The sequence below is a fragment of the Budorcas taxicolor genome, chromosome 1, assembly GCF_023091745.1.
Source record: "Budorcas taxicolor isolate Tak-1 chromosome 1, Takin1.1, whole genome shotgun sequence".
NCBI classification, from domain to species: domain Eukaryota; kingdom Metazoa; phylum Chordata; class Mammalia; order Artiodactyla; family Bovidae; genus Budorcas; species Budorcas taxicolor.
In genome coordinates, this window is record NC_068910.1 from 43035369 (window position 1) to 43056030 (window position 20662).

The 20662-nt window shown below is 46.6% G+C and overlaps 1 protein-coding gene across 1 annotated transcript in view; it reads right to left on the bottom strand.

Moving 5' to 3' along the window:
• SRGAP3 (SLIT-ROBO Rho GTPase activating protein 3) overlaps positions 1–20662 on the bottom strand; it is a 248508-nt gene that overhangs the window by 7472 nt on the left and 220374 nt on the right. The window contains exons 15-19 of the mRNA XM_052635588.1: positions 14669–14803; positions 11452–11557; positions 11043–11270; positions 7804–7883; positions 246–426 (exon numbers count right to left, since the gene is read on the bottom strand). Of these exons, the coding sequence (XP_052491548.1) occupies positions 246–426; positions 7804–7883; positions 11043–11270; positions 11452–11557; positions 14669–14803 (730 nt within the window). The remainder of the gene's footprint in view (positions 1–245; positions 427–7803; positions 7884–11042; positions 11271–11451; positions 11558–14668; positions 14804–20662) is intronic.

Sequence of the window (20662 nt, forward strand, 5' to 3'; positions counted from 1 at the left end):
GATGGCAAGCCAAGAGCACAAAACTGTCCCTGTGGACTGTGAAGTATGAACAATTTGCTTATATGTTAAATCAATCACCATTCAAAGGGAGCTGAGACATAATCCATTCTCACAGAAGACCAAGTGTGTCACAGCAGGGAGAGCAAATCGCTGGCATATAATCCAGCGCTGCTGTTCCTGTGCCCCTTCCAGACATCACTAATCCATCTTGACACTCTTCACAGAAGGTCCCAACGCCCACTCACATGTCCTGTACAACTATGTACTGATGTGGGATGAGCCCGTCCACGCCGTTGTGACGACCCTCCCACCAGTCCTCGGAGGCTCGGTGGTACAGCAGCAGTGAGGCTCCCTTCTTGAAGGAGAGCTCCCGCGGGGACCGCCCCACGTAGTCAAACTTGGCGATGGCCTCGATCTGCTCCACTTCTGGAAGGAAAGCAAGGACAAACACATCCCTGAGGACAGCAGAAGGCAGCCCAGGAGCCTCAGTCAGAGGGCCCTGGCTCCGTGGGGCAGCGCAGACCGCATGCCTGGTGAGGGTAGCATGAGCTGGGGCTCAGGGTACTGGGCTCTAGGCTCGGATCCGCTCCCTGTGCTGACCTCAGGCAGGCCACCTCACTTCCCAAGATGGAAAGGGGGGTCGAAATACTACATCCTTACCTTCCACTGCCCCTTTTTCACATTTTAAAAATAACAGAAGTCATTTCTCTTTCTTCTGTCCCTTAAATACCAGCTCTGTTTCCATTTTCCCATGAACCCCTTCCCTCTTTGTTCACATATCACACTGTTGGTGCTTCTTACCTTGTAGGAGGTCAAACAGGTGTTGTGTGTGGATTCTCTTCCATGTAAAATGCTGTACATAATTTTTAAAGGTTCCCAGAAGCTTCTCTCCAGAGCTCATTGTTATAGACTGAACTCTGTCTTCCCCCAAATCCTAACTCCCAGGGTAATGGTATTTGGAGATGAGGTGTTTAGGAAGCAATTAAGCTTAAGTGATATATGATAGAACTGGTGTCCCTCTGAGAAGAGGAAGAGACAGCGGAGAGCTCTCTTTCTGTCTCTGCATGGGCACAGTGGAAAGGCCATGGGAGGACTCAGTGAGAAGGCAGCTGTCTACAAGCAAAGAAGAGAGGCTTCAGCAGAACCCAACCCGAACGGCACCCTGACCATGGACTTTTGGTCCCCCAAACTGTGAGGAAACACATTTCTGCTGTTTAAGCCACTCAGTCTGAGGTAGTCCATGATGGCGGCCTGAGCTAACGTGCACAGCCACAAACTTAATTTGAGGGGAGGGAGAATTCTTACTGGGGCTACACGTCAAGCATATCTCTTTGCATACACACATCTCCCCATCAGGGCTGTAATCTTCTCTGGTCATTGACAGGCCCTGCCTGGGTTAACCAGTGAGAACACAGTTCTTGTCCTTGAAATACTCCTACTGCCCAGCTGTCACCTCTTGCTTGTGTGACCTCAGGCATATTACATAATTTCTGTACACCTCAGTTGCCTTTAGAGGATTAAACGATAAAGCATGAAAGAAGACATACAGATAGATAGGCAACAGGTATATGAAAAGATGTTCAACACCATTAATCATCAGGAAAATGCAAATCAAAACCACAGTGAGATACCAGCTCACACCTGTTAGAATGGCTGTTATGAGAAAGACACAAACAAGAGCTGGTGAGAATGCAGAGAAAAGAGAACTTGTGCACTGCTGGTGGAAATGTGCACAAGTGCACCTACGACAGAAAACACTACGGACGCTCCTCAGAAAATGAAAATCAGAACTACCATGTGATCCAGCAACTGCACTTCTGAGTATTTACCCACAGGAAATGAGCCCGACTTGGGAAGATATGGTGCAGACCCCCATGTTCACTGCAGCACTGTTTACAATAGCCAAGATACGGAAGTAACCGAAAGGTCCGTAGACAGATGAACAGACAAAGAAGATCGGTGTATGTAGACAATGGAAAATTGTTCAGCCGTAAAAAGATGGAAATCCTGCCATTTGCAGCAACATAAATGGCCCTTGAGGGCATTATGCTGAGTGAAATAAGTCAGACAGAAGACGACAAATGCCGCACGATTTCACTTACTTGTGGAATCTAAAATCAGAAACAAACAGAACTCACTGATACAGAGAACAGACTGGTGGTTGCCAGAGGTGAGAGGTGGATGAAATGGGTGAAGGGAATCAAAAGGCACGTGCCTCCAGGGGCTAAATAAGGCACAGGAGGTAATACTCAGCATGGTGCCTATAGTCAATAATACTATGTTGTATATTTGAAACCTACTAAGAGAGTAGATCTTAAAAGGTCTCATCACAAGAAAACAAAATGTAACTATGTGTGGTGATGGATGTTAACCTGACTTATTGTGGTGATCATTTATATATATATATATATATATATATATATATATATATATATCAAATCATTATCCCATATACCTTATATTAAAACTGTTATATGTCAATATATCTAGATAAGAAGAAAGACTTCAATATATTAAGAAAAAGAGAATATGTGAAAGTTCTCAGCATAGCACAGACATACATTAAGTATTCAACTTATAGCGGCTCTTGTGATTATGATTATAATTACTAATGGACATGAGTTTGAGCAAGCTCTGGGAGATGGTGAAGGACAGGGATGCCTGACATGCTGCAGTCCATAGGGTCTCAAAGAGTTGGACACGACTGAGCAACTGAACAACAAAGAAACAACTATGGCTTTAGCTAATGGGGTGGGACCACACAAAGAAATCTGCGCTTCAGAGAATTTAAATGTTTGCTCAAGACCATGCAGCTAGTGATCTTTGGGAAGGAGACTTTCAGGGGAGCAGGACAGTTATTTATGCCTACAATCTATTTAGCTTGTGTTAAAGCCTGTCTACTGGAAAAATCACAGCCTTGACTAGACGAACCGTAGTCAGCAAAGTAATGTCTCTGCTTTTCAATATGCTATCTAGGTTGGTCATAACTTTCCTTCCAAGGAGTAAGCGTCTTTTAATTTCATGGCTGCAGTCACCATCTGCAGTGATTTTGGAGCCCCAAAAAATAAAGTCTGACCCTGTTTCCACTGTTTCCCCATCTATTTCCCATGAAGTGATGGGACCAGATGCCATGATCTTTGTTTTCTGAATGTTGAGCTTTAAGCCAACTTTTTCACTCTCCTCTTTCACTTTCATCAAGAGGCTTTTTAGTTCCTCTTCACTTTCTGCCATAAGGGTGGTATCATCTGCATATCTGAGGTTATTGATATTTCTCCCAGCAATCTTAATTCCAGCTTGTGTTTCTTGCAGTCCAGCGTTTCTCATGATGTACTCTTCATATAAGTTAAATAAGCAGAGTGACAATATACAGCCTTGATGTACTCCTTTCCTATTTGGAACCAGTCTGTTGTTCCATGTCGAGTTCTAACTGTTGCTTCCTGACCTGCATACAGATTTCTCAAGAGTCAGGTCAGGTGGTTTGGTATTCCCATCTCTCTCAGAATTTTCCACAGTTTACTGTGATCCACACAGTCAAAGGCTTTGGTATGGATGTGAGAGTTGGATTGTGAAGAAGGCTGAGCGCCAAAGAATTGATGCTTTTGAACTGTGGTGTTGGAGAAGACTCGTGAGAGTCCCTTGGACTGCTAGGAGATCCAACCAGTCCATTCTGAAGGAGATCAACCCTGGGATTTCTTTGGAAGGAATGATGCTAAAGCTGAAACTCCAGTACTTTGGCCACCTCATGCAAAGAGTTGACTCACTGGAAAAGACTCTGATGCTGGGAGGGATGGGGGGGCAGGAGGAGAAGGGGATGACAGAGGATGAGATGGCTGGATGGCATCACCAACTTGATGGACGTGAGTCTGAGTGAACTCCAAGAGTTGGTGATGGACAGGGAGGCCTGGCGTGCTGCAATTCATGGGGTCGCAAAGAGTCAGACACGACTGAGCGACTGAACTGAACTGAACTGAAAGCCTGTACCCTAAGAGATGCAAATGGGTAGAAATGCTACGTAGAAAATGGGTCATGTATAAGCGTTAATGTGCTTGTATTTTAAGGCAAGCACAAAGATGTTTAATACTATAAAAAGAAGATATATGCATGTACCTATATAAATAGACAAATCTATTAAATGCTAATAAACAAAAGAGTGGTGGCCCCTGCTCTCTCTAGCCTGCAGATATCTTCCCGGTGCTGAGCATCCATCAGGACAGTCTCTTCTCTTGTCCTCATGGATTATCTTGATCCTGTCCATGCAGCCATCTACCTGTCCGTCATGGAGCAAAGCCGACAATACCTGGCTTTATCACTTTTTTGTTTTTACCTGGGTGACCTTGACAATTTGGTTCTGTTTTCTAAGTCTCAGTTTTCTCACCTGTAAAATGGGAGTGATAAGAATAGCACCCACTTTATGGGGTTGTCATAGGACTAAACAAGTTATTACACATGAACAGCTTGTAACAGTGCCTGGAACACAATTAGCTTCATATGAGATGCAGTTGTTGTTTTTAATACCAGAGTTAATGACTGCTAAGGGCCATGGACAGCATGGAAGTCATCCCTCCCTGTTATTCCCCACCCCACCCACGCACATTAGGTCTCTTCTCTGTGAGTAGCTGGCTCAGAAAGACTGGGCCGGTGCCCCCGTGAGATGCAGTGGCCTTTGGGTGGACCCAGTCCTCAGTGCCTGGGACAGCCTGCTGTAGAGAGCAGGCATCAGACAGTTCAGCCAGCTTTCCCCAACTGGTTCCCTGACAAGTGTCTTTGCAAGCTATTCTGACAAAGTTGACGCAAAATGACAGACCGGCTAAATGGGTCAAATAAACTCAGATCTTGACTCAGAGTCACCTTCTCAGTAAAATGGAGAGATCTCTGTACTCTCTGCTGCATCTTTGACTCTCACACCATCCCTGTGTTAGCAGCACCTACTAACCTACGTGTCTGCCTGGCTTTAGAGAGAGAAAGGCCAGAGGGTTTGCAAGGCCAAGAGCTGAACCCCGAGGGCTGGGTGCTCCTGGGTGTGGCCCCACGGGCTTCTTCTGAGCCCACCCTTTGCACTGCTGAAGGAACTGCCCAGGGCGGAGACTCGCTCAACTCTATTGGCTCCAGCAGTCACTGGTGGTAGACTGGAGTAGGGGGTGGGGGAGTGAGGAGAAGTGGAAAATGTAAGGGGGAGAAAAGAAGAGAAGATGAGGAGCAGAGCTGAGCCGCAAGCTGAGAGAAAGCTCGTGTGTTTGCAGATGTCGCTGTGTAACCGTGTGGGGTAGAAACAGGGATAATAGCTACCATTTATTAGGAAGTCTGTCATTTGGGTTCATCACACCTAAAATAGAACAGCTTACCAAATCTCCCTCACACCCCTCCCCAAACTTGCTTCATCCCCTCATCTTCCCCATCGTAGGAAACAGAACAACCATCTGCCCACTCCCTCAGGCCACAGAAGCTAACTCATCAGCATTTCCGTCAAATAGTCCCCTGAATCTGACCAGCCTCACCAACTCCAATGCCACCCCCTCCTCACCCGTCCAGACATCGCTGTCCTTCTACCTGGCCACCTTGCCTTCATTCTTGCTTGGTAGAGTCATTTCTCCCCACGGCAGCTGGAGGGATCTTTTAAAATCATAAATCACATCATGAGACTCTTGTTCAAATTCCTCTGAAGGCTCCTCTCTGGTGGGGTGAAGCCTGCCTGGGGGCTCCTGAGGCAGCAAGCCCCTGTGCTTTCTGTTCGTCCCTCTCCATGGTCCTGGTGCCCACAGCACCTGCCACCTCGCAGTGAGGAGACGGGGTGGCCACACAGCAGGTACAGGCTGACTGACAGTGATCTGAGGCCCCAGGAACGCTGCAAGGGGGCGCCTGACCTGCCTCCCCACAGACACATCTGCCTCCACCAGCAGCAGCCCCGACAGGTCTCAGTGCTGAGAAATCAGTCTATCTTGTTGGACAAGAGGTGCTTTCCCCCAGTAGAAGTGGAAGAAGAAAGCCTGAGAGTAAGATCGAGAACAAGAGTTGCACATGTGTGTACGCACACATGCACATAAGCAGGAGTCAAAAAGCCACAGATGAGAGAACGAGAAGGGGCCTATTAAAAGTGACAGAGCAAGAAGGAGGACGAGAGGTGGTAGGAAAGAGAGGACAAGAAGGAAAGAGAAGAGCACCCCACTGCAAACAGAAGGTGGCAGCCTTCATATCTCCTGAAGCAGGCTCTGTAGGACATTTTTCTCAGCTCAGGGCGGCTTTAATCGCTAAGAATTCTAGCAGAGCTGAACATTATGCCCCGATTTACTTTCCTGCCCTATGACCCAGGCCCAACCCATCAGCTCCCTCTCAGGCCACAGTGACGGATTCTTGCCCAGCTGCATGACTCAAGGCAGTGCAGTGAGACTCCAACCAAGGAACTCTACTGGAATCATTTTGAAAAGGAAGCTTTTGGGGTAAAAGGACAATGAAAGCCTGGAACTGTCAGAGACCACCACAAAAGGAAGATCCCCTCGGAGGATGAAGTCGACTCAGGGAAGCAGAAGAGCAAGGTGGAGACGCATCCCCGACAAGGCCAACTAAGCTCCTGGATCCAGCCATGCCTGAAGCCATGCCTACCCTGGGATTTTCAAGTATATGATCTAAATCCCTTTTATGCTTACATCAGTTTGAGTTGAAGGCTCTGTGACTAGCAACTGAAATAGCCCTACTAGAATATGAAAACCCACCTATGTAAGAGTCTTGCCTCTTACACCAACTCCCAGGAAACTTAACCGGAGTACATCCCAGCTCTCCTGACCAAAATGGTGGCTAACAGGGCCTGGGACTGCCCCCAAGAGAAACACAAAGGCCAGTAAGAAAACTAGTAAATAATGATTTTTAAACAGTGAAACTATCACAGGGAGAAAAGAGGACTGTGCTCAGTCAACACAGGGCAGCACTGGGGGTCTCAGGCCCGAGGTACCCTTGCTTGCCCGGGCCCCTTCCTCCACTAAGAAAATATCAAAATTGTATCTTATGACTGCACTGATACAAAGATGAAAATAATCCAGGCTCATATTGTTTTTAAAATTTAGTTTGAAATGAATTAGAACATTCTCATGGGCCCTGAAAGCAGCACTGTGGGTCCTGGGCAGTGGGCCTGATCGGCCTGATGGAAACGCTGGCCTCAGGCCCAGACCATCCAGACTGCTCAGCTACACAGTTCATGCTCCCCAGAGGTAAGTCTGATGCCACTTCCTTATCTAGAGGCGATGGAAGGTCTGAGGAGTCGCTCAGAGCCCAGGTCAGCCTTTCTCCGTCTACCTGCACACACTCTTCTGAGTCACCACTGTCTGGCCTCGTCTTCGGGGAACCCACTGCACCGGTCACTCCTGTAGTCTGGAATTATCACCCTGCATGGTGGGGAGCTGCTCTCCAGCTGCCAGGTGATAAGACCAGGAGCACCTTGATGACCATGTCTGGTTCATTGGGTGCCCCACGTCCCAGCACATGCTGGGTGCAGAACAGAGCCCAGCACGGGGAGGGGCAGAGGACAGAGCCTGCTTTTCACTCAGGACACCCTGGTCACTTAGAATTTGCACTCGGGCCAGGCAGGACACAGAAGGCGAGAAGGCAAGCCATGCTGGGATGTGGTGAACTGGAGGTCTTTCTGGGTCTCTCTCTCTGCTGTCGAGGATGATGTGCTGACTGGCAAAGCTGGCAAGGTGGGGGTGGGGTTTGCACAGATCAGTGCAGCAGGCAGACAGGCATGAGCGGGCAGGTGGGGACACAGCATGAGAAGGCCCCCAGGTGAGCTCCTCGCCCTGACTCCCCCTCACTCACCTTCGTCACTGGTGTGAGGCTCGGTGCCGTTATCATGGTCCACTTCATCAATGGTCCCTGGCTCGCTGTGCGGGCTGTCACTGCAAGCAAACATGGGGAGGGGTCTCTTGGGGGACTTTGTACCCTCACACTGCCCTCAGCTTCTCTCAGGCACTGGCCCAACCCACCTCTGAGCCTTGACCCAGATCACATCGAGCCCACTTCATCCCATCTTTTCCAGCTGACCACCCACAGACCTTTCTAACAGAAAACCACTCTGGCCCCCTCACCCATCAGGAAGATACCCTGAGTAATCTCCTCCATTTGCCCCAGCTCTAGAGTTTGCTGGGCTGTCTTCTTGGCAATGGTTGCTGATGCCTAAGTGTTCTGTAAGATCTAGAAGGCAGTAAAGCCCTGGTGTTTATCCTTGAAAAGACCCCAGGGCAGAAAAGAAAAGAAAAGAACTTTGGAAGTCTACTGAGAGTCATCCAAGTGGCCTGGCTTTCTGTCTTAGAGCAGAGGCGACATGCTCAGCGAGGTGACTGAAGCTCCCAAGGAACAGGCTCCTCAGGGCTGCTTCTCAGAGTGGCCTGCAAAACCCACAGCAGCCTAGGTGGCCAGCAGGCTGGCAGCCATCATGGGCATAGGGATAGAGTGACTCCAGGCCTGGAAAATTCAGTATTAATGCATTGGGATAATTTCATCAGCTGCTGCCCCTTCACTGGATTATAAGCTTCTTAAGGCCAGGGATCATTCACAGAGTCAGCCGATCAGTTTTTTTAAATCAAGTCATTCATTGAGTTCTGATATATTAATATATGCCAGGCATGGTGCCAAGTAGGAGACATGCATTGATGCATAGTACAGATACAGACCCTGCTCTCATGGGCTGAGAAATAAAAGTGCCGCAAGTTGAAATGTGTTATATAGGCACAAATGAGCTGAGACAAGAGCTGTAAACGGACCTACACAGGGTGCCAAGGAAGGCTTCTTGGAGGACGTGATATTTACAGTACCATTTAAAGGAATATGGGCTTTATTGTGAAAAATTCTCTTGGATAAGGTCCAGACTACACAATGGTTTAAGACCTTCCATAACCTGGCTCCTGCTGGCCCGCGGGGCCTTCTCCCTCACGGTCCCCTTGTCACCTGCAACACTGCAGTCAAACAGAAATGCTTTTTATTTCACTGCATGCTCCAGGCCTGGCACATTCTTTGCCCACTCTTGCCTGGCTGAGCCCAGTTCATCCTACAGGTCTCAATCAAGCCACTGTTTCCTTCAGTCAGCCATTCTAACCTCCCTACGTTGGCTCCGGGACCCCTACTCCTAGAACTGCCTGTCCTCCCTCCCCCCGCTGTGTCAGGGGTTAGTTCTGGCTGGGTTACCTCCCTGTTGCCCAGCCTAGGGCCTGGCGCAGGACGGATTCTCAGTAACCATACGGGGAATGAACGAATGTTGTCCCCTTTGATGAGACCCTCAGCCAAATCCTCCTTTTGGGCTTTGAAAACTTGTCCAAAATTACCATGCAATTAATAGTTAATGGGGCACGAATGGGATTAAGAAAAGCATGGTTATTGTATGTAGTGCTTTGGTAAGTATGCTATGATCTGTAGGTATCTTCCCAGAACACTAACTAACTAACTAACTAACTATATATATATATATATATATATATACACATATATACTGCAGCAAGAAAAGAAAGCTGGTGATGGCTACAAAAACTTTTAAAACTGAAAAGCTTTTCTTTGTCCTAAAAGTATGCTTGCTGGCTGTTGGATCTCTGTTACAAAACAGGGACAGACCTGCTCCTGGGGCCTCAAATGAGATTAGAGAGCAGCGGGCCCAGGTTTCTATGCAGGGAGGTGTTGCAGAGAAAACGGTGGGGCTGGAACGTTTCCTTTCTTTGAAGCAATTGCCCAAATGTGCCCACAGAACTAAGCGAGGCAAGAGTCCAGGAATGCTCTGATCATCAAAACACAAACTCCCCTGTAGCACCTGGCTGAAAGCAGGGTGGGTAATACCTAAATAGACAGCTGAATGTTGTCCTGGATTGGGAAGAAAGAAAGACTAGGAGCCCTTTGGCCTTTGTTGGTTGGTGTTCTGAATTTTCTGCCTCCATCTCATCTATAAAAAAGGTCCTATTTTCACCACATTTTAAGGTTTTAGCTTTAGGAAGGTAGTCAAGCCTGAGTTTGGTAAGATTCTAAAATGCTTCTCCCAAGGGACTTTCCTGGTGGTCCAGTAGTTAAGACTTTGCCTTCCAGTGCAGAGGGTGAGGGTTTGATCCCTGGTTGGGGGAGCCAAGATTCCCAAATGCCTTACGGCCAAAAAATTAAAAAAAAAAAAAAATTAAGAAACCCATACAGTATAGTAAAGTAAAATAAAAAAAAATAATGAATGAATTCAAAAAAGACTTTAAAATACTAAAACCATCCTTAAAAAATACTGAAAAAATAAAAGAAACTATTTTTCCCAAGACCCAGCATAGCACCAAGGCACACAGAGGTGCCCAACTAGCACCTGTTGACCTAGTGTGGAGCTCTCCAAGAATGTGAACTCTCTCTGCCAGAAAAAGAGAACTCTAGGCGGGAGAGGACAAGTGTGGGAAGTGGCATTCTCAGTGCAAGAGGCTGAGATGGGGCTTGTCCCCTGCCCTGCTGTCTGAGGTGGGCTTGTAGCTCACCTAGCCAGTGGCAGCACTGCCTCTCCTAACTGATGTGATCAGTTCACCAGACCCCAGCTTCAGGAAGAGACAGAATACTTGAGTTTGTGTTGAGGCATTTGGGAAGGAAAAGCTTTTTTCCCACTGGGGATGGTGAGAGAGCAGGCTCTAAAAACTGGAGTTATCAGGTGCCTTCTTGAAACTATCAAAGGAGAGGCTGCCTGAAAATGAAGCCAGTGTAGAAGAGAACAGAGCTGGGACTGAGAATTATAGGCCTGAGTCCTGATGATAACAGCTGAACCCCCAGATCCAGCTACACCCGTAGCCATGATCCCAGACTTTTTAGTTAAAAATAAATTCCCATTTAGCTTAAGCCAGTTTGAGTTATATTTCTGTCCCTTATAAACCAAGAGAGTCTTGACTGATGTATCTATCCCTCATATAAGGCTACTATGAATCTCAGATGAGAAAATATACATAGGAGTATGGACTAAAAAGCAGTAAGAAAATCAAAGGGTTTCTCACTGTTCTGGCATAACAGCAATAATAACAAGAACAATGATGATAATAATATTAAGAAGAATGGAATCTTACCAATATTCTTCCCCTCCAGCCATGCATTTCTCATACACAGGTCCCTCTAGCTCCCGGGGGCTGGGGAAGATGGCTTCATGATGGATGATGATGGTTTTGATGACTTCGTTGACGTGTGCCTGGCAGGACACAGGGTCTTGCCCATCGGGGATGTGCATGAGGGTGGGCCCAAAGCAGATGGCCAGGTTGTAGGGATCCATCATGTTCTCGTCGCTATACTGTGAGAGGCTATGAGAGAGGAGTACCCATGAGCCAGGGAAAGGTGAATCTTCCCCTGTACTTTCTTTCTTTGGGGGGCTCTACTCAAGTTCAGGAGGGTGCTATGTTCTGCAAAAGCCCCAGGATACCCGCCTCCTCAAGGAGGCCAGGGCTGAGTCAGAGAGGGGCCCTTGTCGGCCAGGCAACTCACTGGTTGAGGAAAGCGAAGAGGTATCTCATGACCACGATGACCACGCGGGGAAGGGTGATGAGGATCTGCTGGATCTGGTGCACCCTCTCAGCTGGGCTCTCCAGTTCTGTAACAGAAGGGGCCTTTCAGGGCATCTTTCGTCCTCACAGACCCATGCAAACATTTGTGAGCCTACCTGCGAGGTCTCTGTGGCTCAGACAGTAAAGAATCTGCCTGCAATGCGAGAGACCTGGGTTCAGTTCCTGCATTGGGAAGATCCCCTGGAGGAGGGCATGGCAACCCACTCCAGTGTTCTTGCCTGGAGAATCCCATGGACAGAGGAGTCTGGCGGGCTATAGTCCACGGTGTGGCAAAGAGTCAAACACCACTGAGCAACTGACACTTTCACTTTCACCTGTGAGATCAGCCCATGTGGTTCAGGGGGAGGCAATTGTACTTGGTTGGAGAGACAGAAATATGACCCTGGCATCATGATCCCCTGGGCATGGGGCGGGGCCCAGGGAGGGGTCCATGGCCTAGTCAGAACCATCAGGGTTGATCCTTGGGACTTGGCTGGAGAAAACACAGAGAGAAGTTCCCTCTTGAAACCAGGTAGAGAAGCAGCTGGGGGCTCAGTGGGAAGAAGATGATTCCCAGGAGTGACGGCATCACAGACATGGAAGGGACAGACTCCTGCAGATGTCATATGAGGTCTGGGTCCAGCTGGGCCTAAACTTTTCAGGTATATGAGCCAATATATTCCCTTTTACAGGTTATATCAGTGTAAGTTGAGTTTCTGTCACCTACAAGCTATGAGTTTCAACAAACACAAGCAGGGACCAGGTTTTATTAAACTCTTTAAAAAGATCAGCTGCAGCACAGGCCCGGCACAGAGTAGGTGCTCAGGAAATGAACACTGAATAAATAACCACCTCCTGAGCTGTATGTTGTTCAAAGAGCCTGGTGATGCTTGGGATCTCATCTCTGACCCTGTTTTCAGGTCAGTCCTAGAGAGACAGACATTTTATCAGTCAAGCCAGAGTTGAGGCTAGTAAGGAGAAAAAAGTGCTTTGCGGGCTTGTCTCTGTCGAGAGAGAGAGAGCTCGTGCTAAGCGTGAGCTATAAAAGCTGCAAGGATTATCTGCAGGGCTGATGCATAAACCCAGGTCAATTTCCTTTTCAGACAAAAAACATGATTTTCCCTCCCAGTGTCCCCTCCTCTCTCCAGCCTCCACGTTTTGTCACCATGTTCCTTCAAAAACACAGTTCTCCGCCTTTCTCCTCTGCATCCAAGGCCCTTCATGATGGCGCTTCAGCCAGCCTTGCCTGCTGCCGCCCCTTCTCAAAGTGTCGGAGCCACGTTTCCCAGAAGAAGTGGGAGGGGACCTCGGGGGCTCTTTCAAATATGCAGGACATTCTCTGGTGTTGTCAGTGACTAGAGGATGCCACTGGTATCTGGAATCCAGGGGCCAAGGTGCTAAGTGTCCCGAATGTGTGGGATACACAAAAGGCACTGCTCTACCCTAAACGCCAGTGGTGCCCCACAGAGAAGCTGTGCCAGGCCACCTTATCTACTTTCCCCTGCCCGCCAAAGGCTCCCCTGCCCCAGGCCTTTGCACACACTGGTTATCTCTCTTCTCTGCCCAGCACACTCCAGCCTACTTTCACCCACAGCCTGATGCCTCACCCAGGCCTCCACACAGAGGGGAAGACTCGCACACATATTGAGTCCACTGCCCCTCATTCGGGCCCCTCCATTCCAAGGCTTCAGTCACAATGCCCTAGACCACCTCCATCACCATTTCTTAATATTGTTTTCCTGAATACATTTCCTTAAAAAAGCAGACTTCACCTCACTCTGCAAATGAGAAACCAGGATCACTTGCCATAGTTAGAAGGTAAGATAAAAATAGATACAACAAAAGCAAAACAAAGCTACCAAATGATAGGCAGACACTGTTTTGCATACAAGTTTCTGAGCCTGAGGCCCTGCCCTTTCTGATCTTCAGGGAGACTGACTTGTACGGGTCCCTCCTTGATGCAATCAAGACTTTAGGAGGGAACTGAGAAAGGACTTCCTCTCTCTTGTGATTCAAGGTACACGATGTCGTGACCTTGTACCAGAGGCCGAAGACCATGTCTGCTGAGGGCCCTGCTCTGGAACTGGACTAGTGGAGCTTCTGGAAACAGCGGCTGAGTGAGGGACACCAGGCTCAGACAGGGATGTGCCTTTGTGGCCTGGGATTTCTGAGAGGTGGTCTGGAGCCTGAAGTGGATCTGGAAAGATGAGCAGGAAGTATGAGGGCAGAAGGGCGGATAGAGGAAGCGTCTTTCACTCAAGGCAAATAAGAGGTTCAAGCCTCCCTTGGCGCTTATCAAATCCTGGCACACCTTCTTGGCTGCAAATATCCCTCAGAACATTGTGAGAAGCATCCATATGTGAACCTGAGTGTGGGGCAACTTTTCTGCAGCTCAAATTAAAGAGTTTATTTCAAAAAAAGGGTTTATTCCAAAATACTAATATTCTAGTATTCTAAAATTAGAAGTTTATTTAAAAATATATATATGTATTTCCAAAAGGTTGCCTTGGATTTCAGCATCTTACAGTCAAGGTGCCTTTACTTCAGCTCTGAGATTGGGCTCTCGCCTTTATCCACAGAAAATACCAGTCAAGAAGGACTCTGATGGCTAGCAAGATCAGAGGAAGCCCCCAGTCAATGTATGTTTTTTTATCATTTCCCTTGTTTGTCAAGTTGTTGACCTCACTCCCAAACCTTCCGTGGCTCCCTAATGCCCAAAGGGAAAAGCTCTGGAATCGTTGCAAGGCATTCAATGTCTTCTCTTTCTTGCTGCATTTTACCCTTCCAATCTCTTAATACCACGTACTGGGTGGGACACCCTCCTGCTGGTCCCATTGATCTGTGTGTCTCCAACCTTCCCGGGATCCCCGAGTCCAGTCCTCCTGGAAGACTCATCATTTCCCCTCGGGTGTGATCTGAGAATCCAAGGCTCCCTTGGCCTCTTCTCTTCTGAGCTCCTCCTATACCCAGAGGTGCACCATGCCCATGAGCCCTTCTGTTATAAACCATCTTGTTATTTCCACAGCTAGGTTTTAAGTTCCAGGAGGAAAAGAGCCATATGGCGTCTTTCACAGCACCCCTCCTGCAGCGATAAGCCTGGAGTGCCACTTCGATAAAGACTGTCAAGGAACTGATCATTCCACTGGAGAAATACTTACTAATAGTAGATATCAAATCTTGAAACCTTTCCTTAGGAAAGAGGGGGTTTTCCAGTCCTCGGAAATACAGTTTTAGAACACCAGCAACTGAATTGATGTCTCGTTCATTTTGGTCATCCACAAGGGGGTCTTCACCTGAGAGGAAACAGGAGATGACGATTCAGTGTGGTTAGGAGGCAGGGTGTGTGCAGATGGCAGGTGACGGGACCTGCCCCAGCCTGAACTGGAGGACAGGCAGATGCAACAGCCTCCCCAGCACAGTGTACTCAGAGGCCTCCCTATAACTGATTTTGAAACTGTTCAAATCTATTAGAATATTGTAGAATGAAAATAATGAACATCCATCATCATACACTTAAACTCATCTTGCCATATATGCTTTCTCTCCCGTTTCTCTCACTTATTATTGCTCAATTATTTGAGAGTACTCTTTAGACATTATAACACATCACTGCTAAATACTTCAACTCATTTCTCCTGAGCATAAGGATCTTCCCTTGTATAACCACACAACACACAACATTATGGCACATAAGAAAATTAACAAGAGTTCCAAACACCATCTCACACACAGATCCTGCTCAAACATTCCCCCATTGTCCCACATCTGTCATAATATTTTTCAAAAGCTAAGATCTAATCAATGTTCACATCATTCATTCAGTTGTTATGTTTCTTTAGCCTTTTTAATGTAAAATAGACTCCAACATTTTTATTATTAGTTTGCCTTTCATAATAGTGGCTCTTTCGAAGAGTCCAGGCCACCTGCCTTGTACAATGTCTCACACTCTGGGTTTGTCTGACTGCTTCCTCATGATCAGAGTCAGGTTAAACATCTTGGGCAAAAATGTGATGTGGATGATGTCTGATCATTGGATTAAAGTGGTGGATTCCAGATCTCTGCATTGTAAAGGTATAATTTCTCCTTTGTAATAATCAGTATAAATAAAATATAAGATATTTTTATAAACAATAGTGATCTATGAGCCTACCACCATACTCAACATATTTTACCCAGTGTTTTGAGCATCCAATGATCATTTTTCCATCATCATTCCAAATCAATTATTACCCTGGGGTTTCAACAAAATGGTGATTTTTTGATTCTATCATTCCATCTATAGTTACTAGCTGGCATTCTTCCACAAAGAAAACCTTTCTCCGTATTCCCGCCACCTGCCTCTTAAAAAAAAAAGTTTTATGGGCTTGTTTTTATAATTTTTAATTCAATGTGTTTAACCCACTACCCACTATTCATTGGGATGCTCAGATTTTCCCCAAATTAGGCCAGAGGGAGTTCTTTCTTATCTCCTTTTGATGTGATCTCTACTGTGATCTCTTCCTTGCTTTCTGGCATAAAAGATGTCTCTGAATCCTTGTACTTTCCTTGACCCAGACCTGTAATAAAAATACTTCTTCAAGGAGCTCTGTTTGTTTTTTGTAGGGAATGGTATTTAGAAACCAAGATCTAGGTTTTATGTGTGTTCATTGCTACAGGAGTGTTATAAAGAACTTCTAGGCTCTCTCAACAGATATAAAGTGTATAGATATATATGTGTGTGTATCTATTTTTGCAGGGCTTTTGTTTTTATATTTTAGGTTCTCCAAATGTATCTCACTAAACATGTATGATCAAAAGACAGAAAGTAGAGGACTTCCTTGGTGGTCCAGTGGTTAAGAATCCACCTGCCAATGCAGGAGACACAGTTTCAATCCCTGGTCAGGGAAGATGCCACATGCCAAGGGGCAACTAGGCCTGTTACAATTACTGAGCCTGCACTCTACCACCTGTGAGCTGCAACTGCTGAAGCCTGCATGCCTTGGAGCCCATGCTCTGCGACAATGCAATGAGAAGCCCATGCGCTGCCGCTAGGGAGTAGCCCCCACTCACAGCGACTAGAGGAAGTCCTTGTGCAGTAACAGAGACCTGGCACAGCCAAAAATGTAATAGATGAATACATTTATTAAAGCAAAGAACACAGAAAGTAGATTAGCAATGGGGGCTGGGTATAAACGGTATATGGAGTAACTACGAAAGGGTACAAGGTTCATTTTAGGGACGATGATAATTTTCTGAAATTAGATTTTGGAGATAATGCTGTTGTTCAGTCGATAAGTACCACCCGACTCTTTGCAACACCATGGACTGCAGCATGCCAGGCTTCCCTGTCTTTCACTGTCTCTTGGAATTTATTCAGATTCATGTCCGTTGAGCTGGTGATGTTATCTAACCATCTCATCCGCTGCCACTCTCTTCTCCTTTTGCCTTCAACCTTTCCCAACAGCAGGGTCTTTTCCAGTGAGTCAGCTCTTCGCATCAGATGGCCAAATAATTGGAGCTTCAACTTTCGCATGAATGAGTCCTTTCAATGAATACTCGGGCTTGATTTCCTTTAGGATTGACTGGTTGACTGGTGATCTCTGGATTGACTAGTGATGAGGTACAATTCTATTAATATATTAGAAACTACAGAAATGTACACTTTAAAAATAGGTGAGCCTTAAAGTATGAAATTCAACAGAGCTGTTAAAAACTGTATGACCAGAGCACATGTTGAAAAGTTATTCTCTGTATGGTTCTCAATCTGATATACAGCTTATTTGTTTCTGTTTCTATTCAATTTGGGGGATTTTATTTTTTTATAAATCTTAAAAAAACTTCGCAATTTTGAAAAAACATTTATGTGGTCCAAGAGTCAAAACCAGATTAGAAAGTTGCTTGCAGAGAAGCCCTATTCTTATCTTTCTCCCACCTACACCTTACATTTAACCATTTTCATTAGTATCTGATTTGTCCTGCTATCTTTCTTTTTGCAAAAATAAGCAAATACAATACATATATATATATATATATATATACAACATTTTTACATTCCCTCATTTCTAACAATGGAAGTAATACCCTCTATTACTACATATACTTGTTTTTTCTCTTAACAGTAAATCTTAGAAATCCCTCCATGTCAGTTCACAGGAATCTTCCTCATTTTTTAAAAAAATGTTTTTATACTAAGATTTTATTATATGCTGCCACCAGTGTATATAAAATAATTTCTTGTGAAACAGAAATTCATGAATATTCAGAAAGGTAGACATTAAGAACTAACAAAAGTAGAAGTTTGTATAGTACGGCCCATGTTACAGCGAGAGACGTTTGTACAGGCTTCAAATTTAGCTTTCCTTTGAATATTCACCAGCTTATGAAAAGTAGCTTTAGAAAACCATGTAAAGATTCCTTTTGCTGCAAAAAGGAACAGACTTTCTGGGGTCTGGAGGGATTTGTCCCTGAAGATACTCCAGTCAGCAGAATGCCTGAGCATTCAGCAGACAGAACTGTTTCAAATCTGCAGCTGCCTGGGAAACCTTCACCCAGTCGAGTCCAGCCTCCAGCCGGAGCTGTTGAACCACTTTCTTCATAGTGGCGATGCTGGAGAAACCAGGCCTGGAGTACTCGGGGCAGATCGGCGGTCTATCGGCCCCTGGGTTCACTGGGCCAGGCGCTGGGCCTTCCCTATTTTGTTTAATGGCTGCAAAGTATTCTGTTTCATGGATAGACCATAACTTAGTCAACCAGTCTCCCACGGATTGACATTACAATCTTTTGCTGTTACTAATAAAGCGCCGCAACAAACAGCCTTCTAACTGTGCTTCCTATTCCTACCACATGTCTCTGTGGTAGGTTCCTGGAAGTGGGATTGCTGGGTCAAAGGGTAAACTAATGTGTGGTTTCATCAGATAAAGCCAAATTCTCCTCCAGTGGGGCTGCACCATTTTTCTCCTCCTACCAGCAACACAGGAGAAGGCTGCTTCTCCACAGCCCTGCTCGTGGGATGTCTTTTAAATTTTTGCCAACTGCAGAGGGGAAAACATCTCAGGAGAGCAGCACTTCTTAGTTTCATGGGGGCTGCTGGAGCTGGCAGCAACCTGACACCTCCTTCAACCTCCTCCAACCTCCTCCCCCTTCCAGAACAGCCCAGAGCAATCTAAGCCTGGTAAGCAATGAAGAGCAGAATGGGAAATTCATACTTGGATCTCTCTATACTCTGCCTCCGTGGGAAGAGAATGTGTGTGAGTGGCAGGCCTCTGCTAGCCCCAACATGCTTTAGTGCAAATTAGAGAAAGCACCCCGCCCCCACCCCTTTCTGAACCATGACGTGCAGCTTCCAGGGCCTGAGCCAGAGTTCAGCTCCCTCCTGCCCTCATGGATGAGTGCCCTTGTGCAGTGCCCAGCCTGAACGACCATCCACGTGTGGCAGCCCAGGCACTGCATTCCACCGCTCAGATGTTCCCACAGGAGGAGATGCGAATGCTTACCCCACAAGACTTTCTCATGGGGAAAGAAGAGAGAAAACATTAAAAAATATATTGCTTTACTAATATAGCACTTTTCAAGTGAGAAGCACACTGGCACACGTGACGTCTCTTAATCCTCACACAGCTCCACAGGAGGCATGGTTCCAGCACCACCCCTCTCCTGGGAGAAAGCTGAGGCCGCAAAATCAAACAACTTGCTCGTGGAGTCAAAAACAGACACCAGCAGCTCCCAGGTCTCATGATGCCTGGGAAATATCCCTTCTTCTACCTGTGGTTTTCAATTCTGTCTGCTGCCTGTCTGCACACGGGCCTATGTATCTATTTATGTATGTACCTATGTATCTATTTATCTATCTATCTATCCACACATCTGTCATCTTCCTTCCTTTCCTCCTTCTCTCCCTCCTTCCTTGATAGTAGAAACCCAATTTTTTTTTCTTTCTCAAGAAAAAAGTTCCCGCGGATGAGCAAAGCCACCGTGATTGAATTTAGAGAAAGGTCCAAGCCCCACCTCCTCAGCTCCCCTCTCTAACCCAGCAGTAACCCTGAGGCCCCTCTGAAGGTCCAGAAGAGTCTGAAAACTCTGTGCTGTATCAAGCTGTTTCCTTGTTGTACCATGCATTACTATTGTGGTCTCATGATCCAGAAGCACATGGATTTTATTCCCTCCATATAAGTTCCCTTTGTCAAGTATGGTTAATATATTGACTACACACTGACAGACACAGACACCATTCATTCTTGCTCTTCCTTCCAGAAGGCACTTCATGAGCCACCAGGGAAGCCCCTCATTCATAAAAGTGAAAATGAAAGTCACACAGTCATGTCCCACTCTTTGCGACCCCAAGGACTATACAATCCTTGGAATTCTCCAGGCCAGAATACTGGACTGGGTAGCTTTTCCCTCCTCCAGGGGATCTTCCAAACCCATCGAACCTAGGTCTCCAGCATTGCAGGCGGACTCTTTACCAGCTTGAGCCACAAGGGAAGCCTTCACTCATAAAAGGAGCCATCAAACATTTTTCCCTTCTATCCCAGGCCTTCGGCTCTCTTCAAAGCTAGCCAACTTGGCTCTAGAAGAGCTCGAGATGAGCAGGGTGGTGTGTGTGAATGACGGCTTCCTCCAGGAGAGAATTAGAGCTAAAATTCCAGGCACATATGAGAGAAAGTTGCTGTTCCAACTTTGCTAGCTAGTTTCCAGGGAGGGAAGTAGAATCATTACCGAACAGCCCTGCCTGCACCCTGCTCTTAGCCAGGTCACCCAGGCATTGCTGAAAGGCTGTAGGCAGGGCTGTACCCAGGGGAAAGTGAACACACAGGGGAACATCCTGCTGGATGGGGACGTGGCAGGAAGCCCGCGGGTGGCCTCAAGGGTGGGGCTCCGCAACGTGACAACCCCTCCCTGTGTTACCTGCTCACACCCCTCTTCCTTGGGCAGGAAACAGATCTGAGAAAGACCAGGTCCTGAGTCTAGAATGTGTCAGACCCTATATGCAGTGATTTCAGCCCCAAGTCCAAACTCTATCTTGATCGGCACAGGATGAAAGGGCCATCGACTCCTGCTCCAGCCACCCTTCCACATAAGGAGCAATCACTGTCAGCTCTCTCATCTTTACATAGAAAGAGGACAGGAGATTGGTTTGGGGGGAATCAGAGACAGAAGACTAGCCTGGGAGAAAA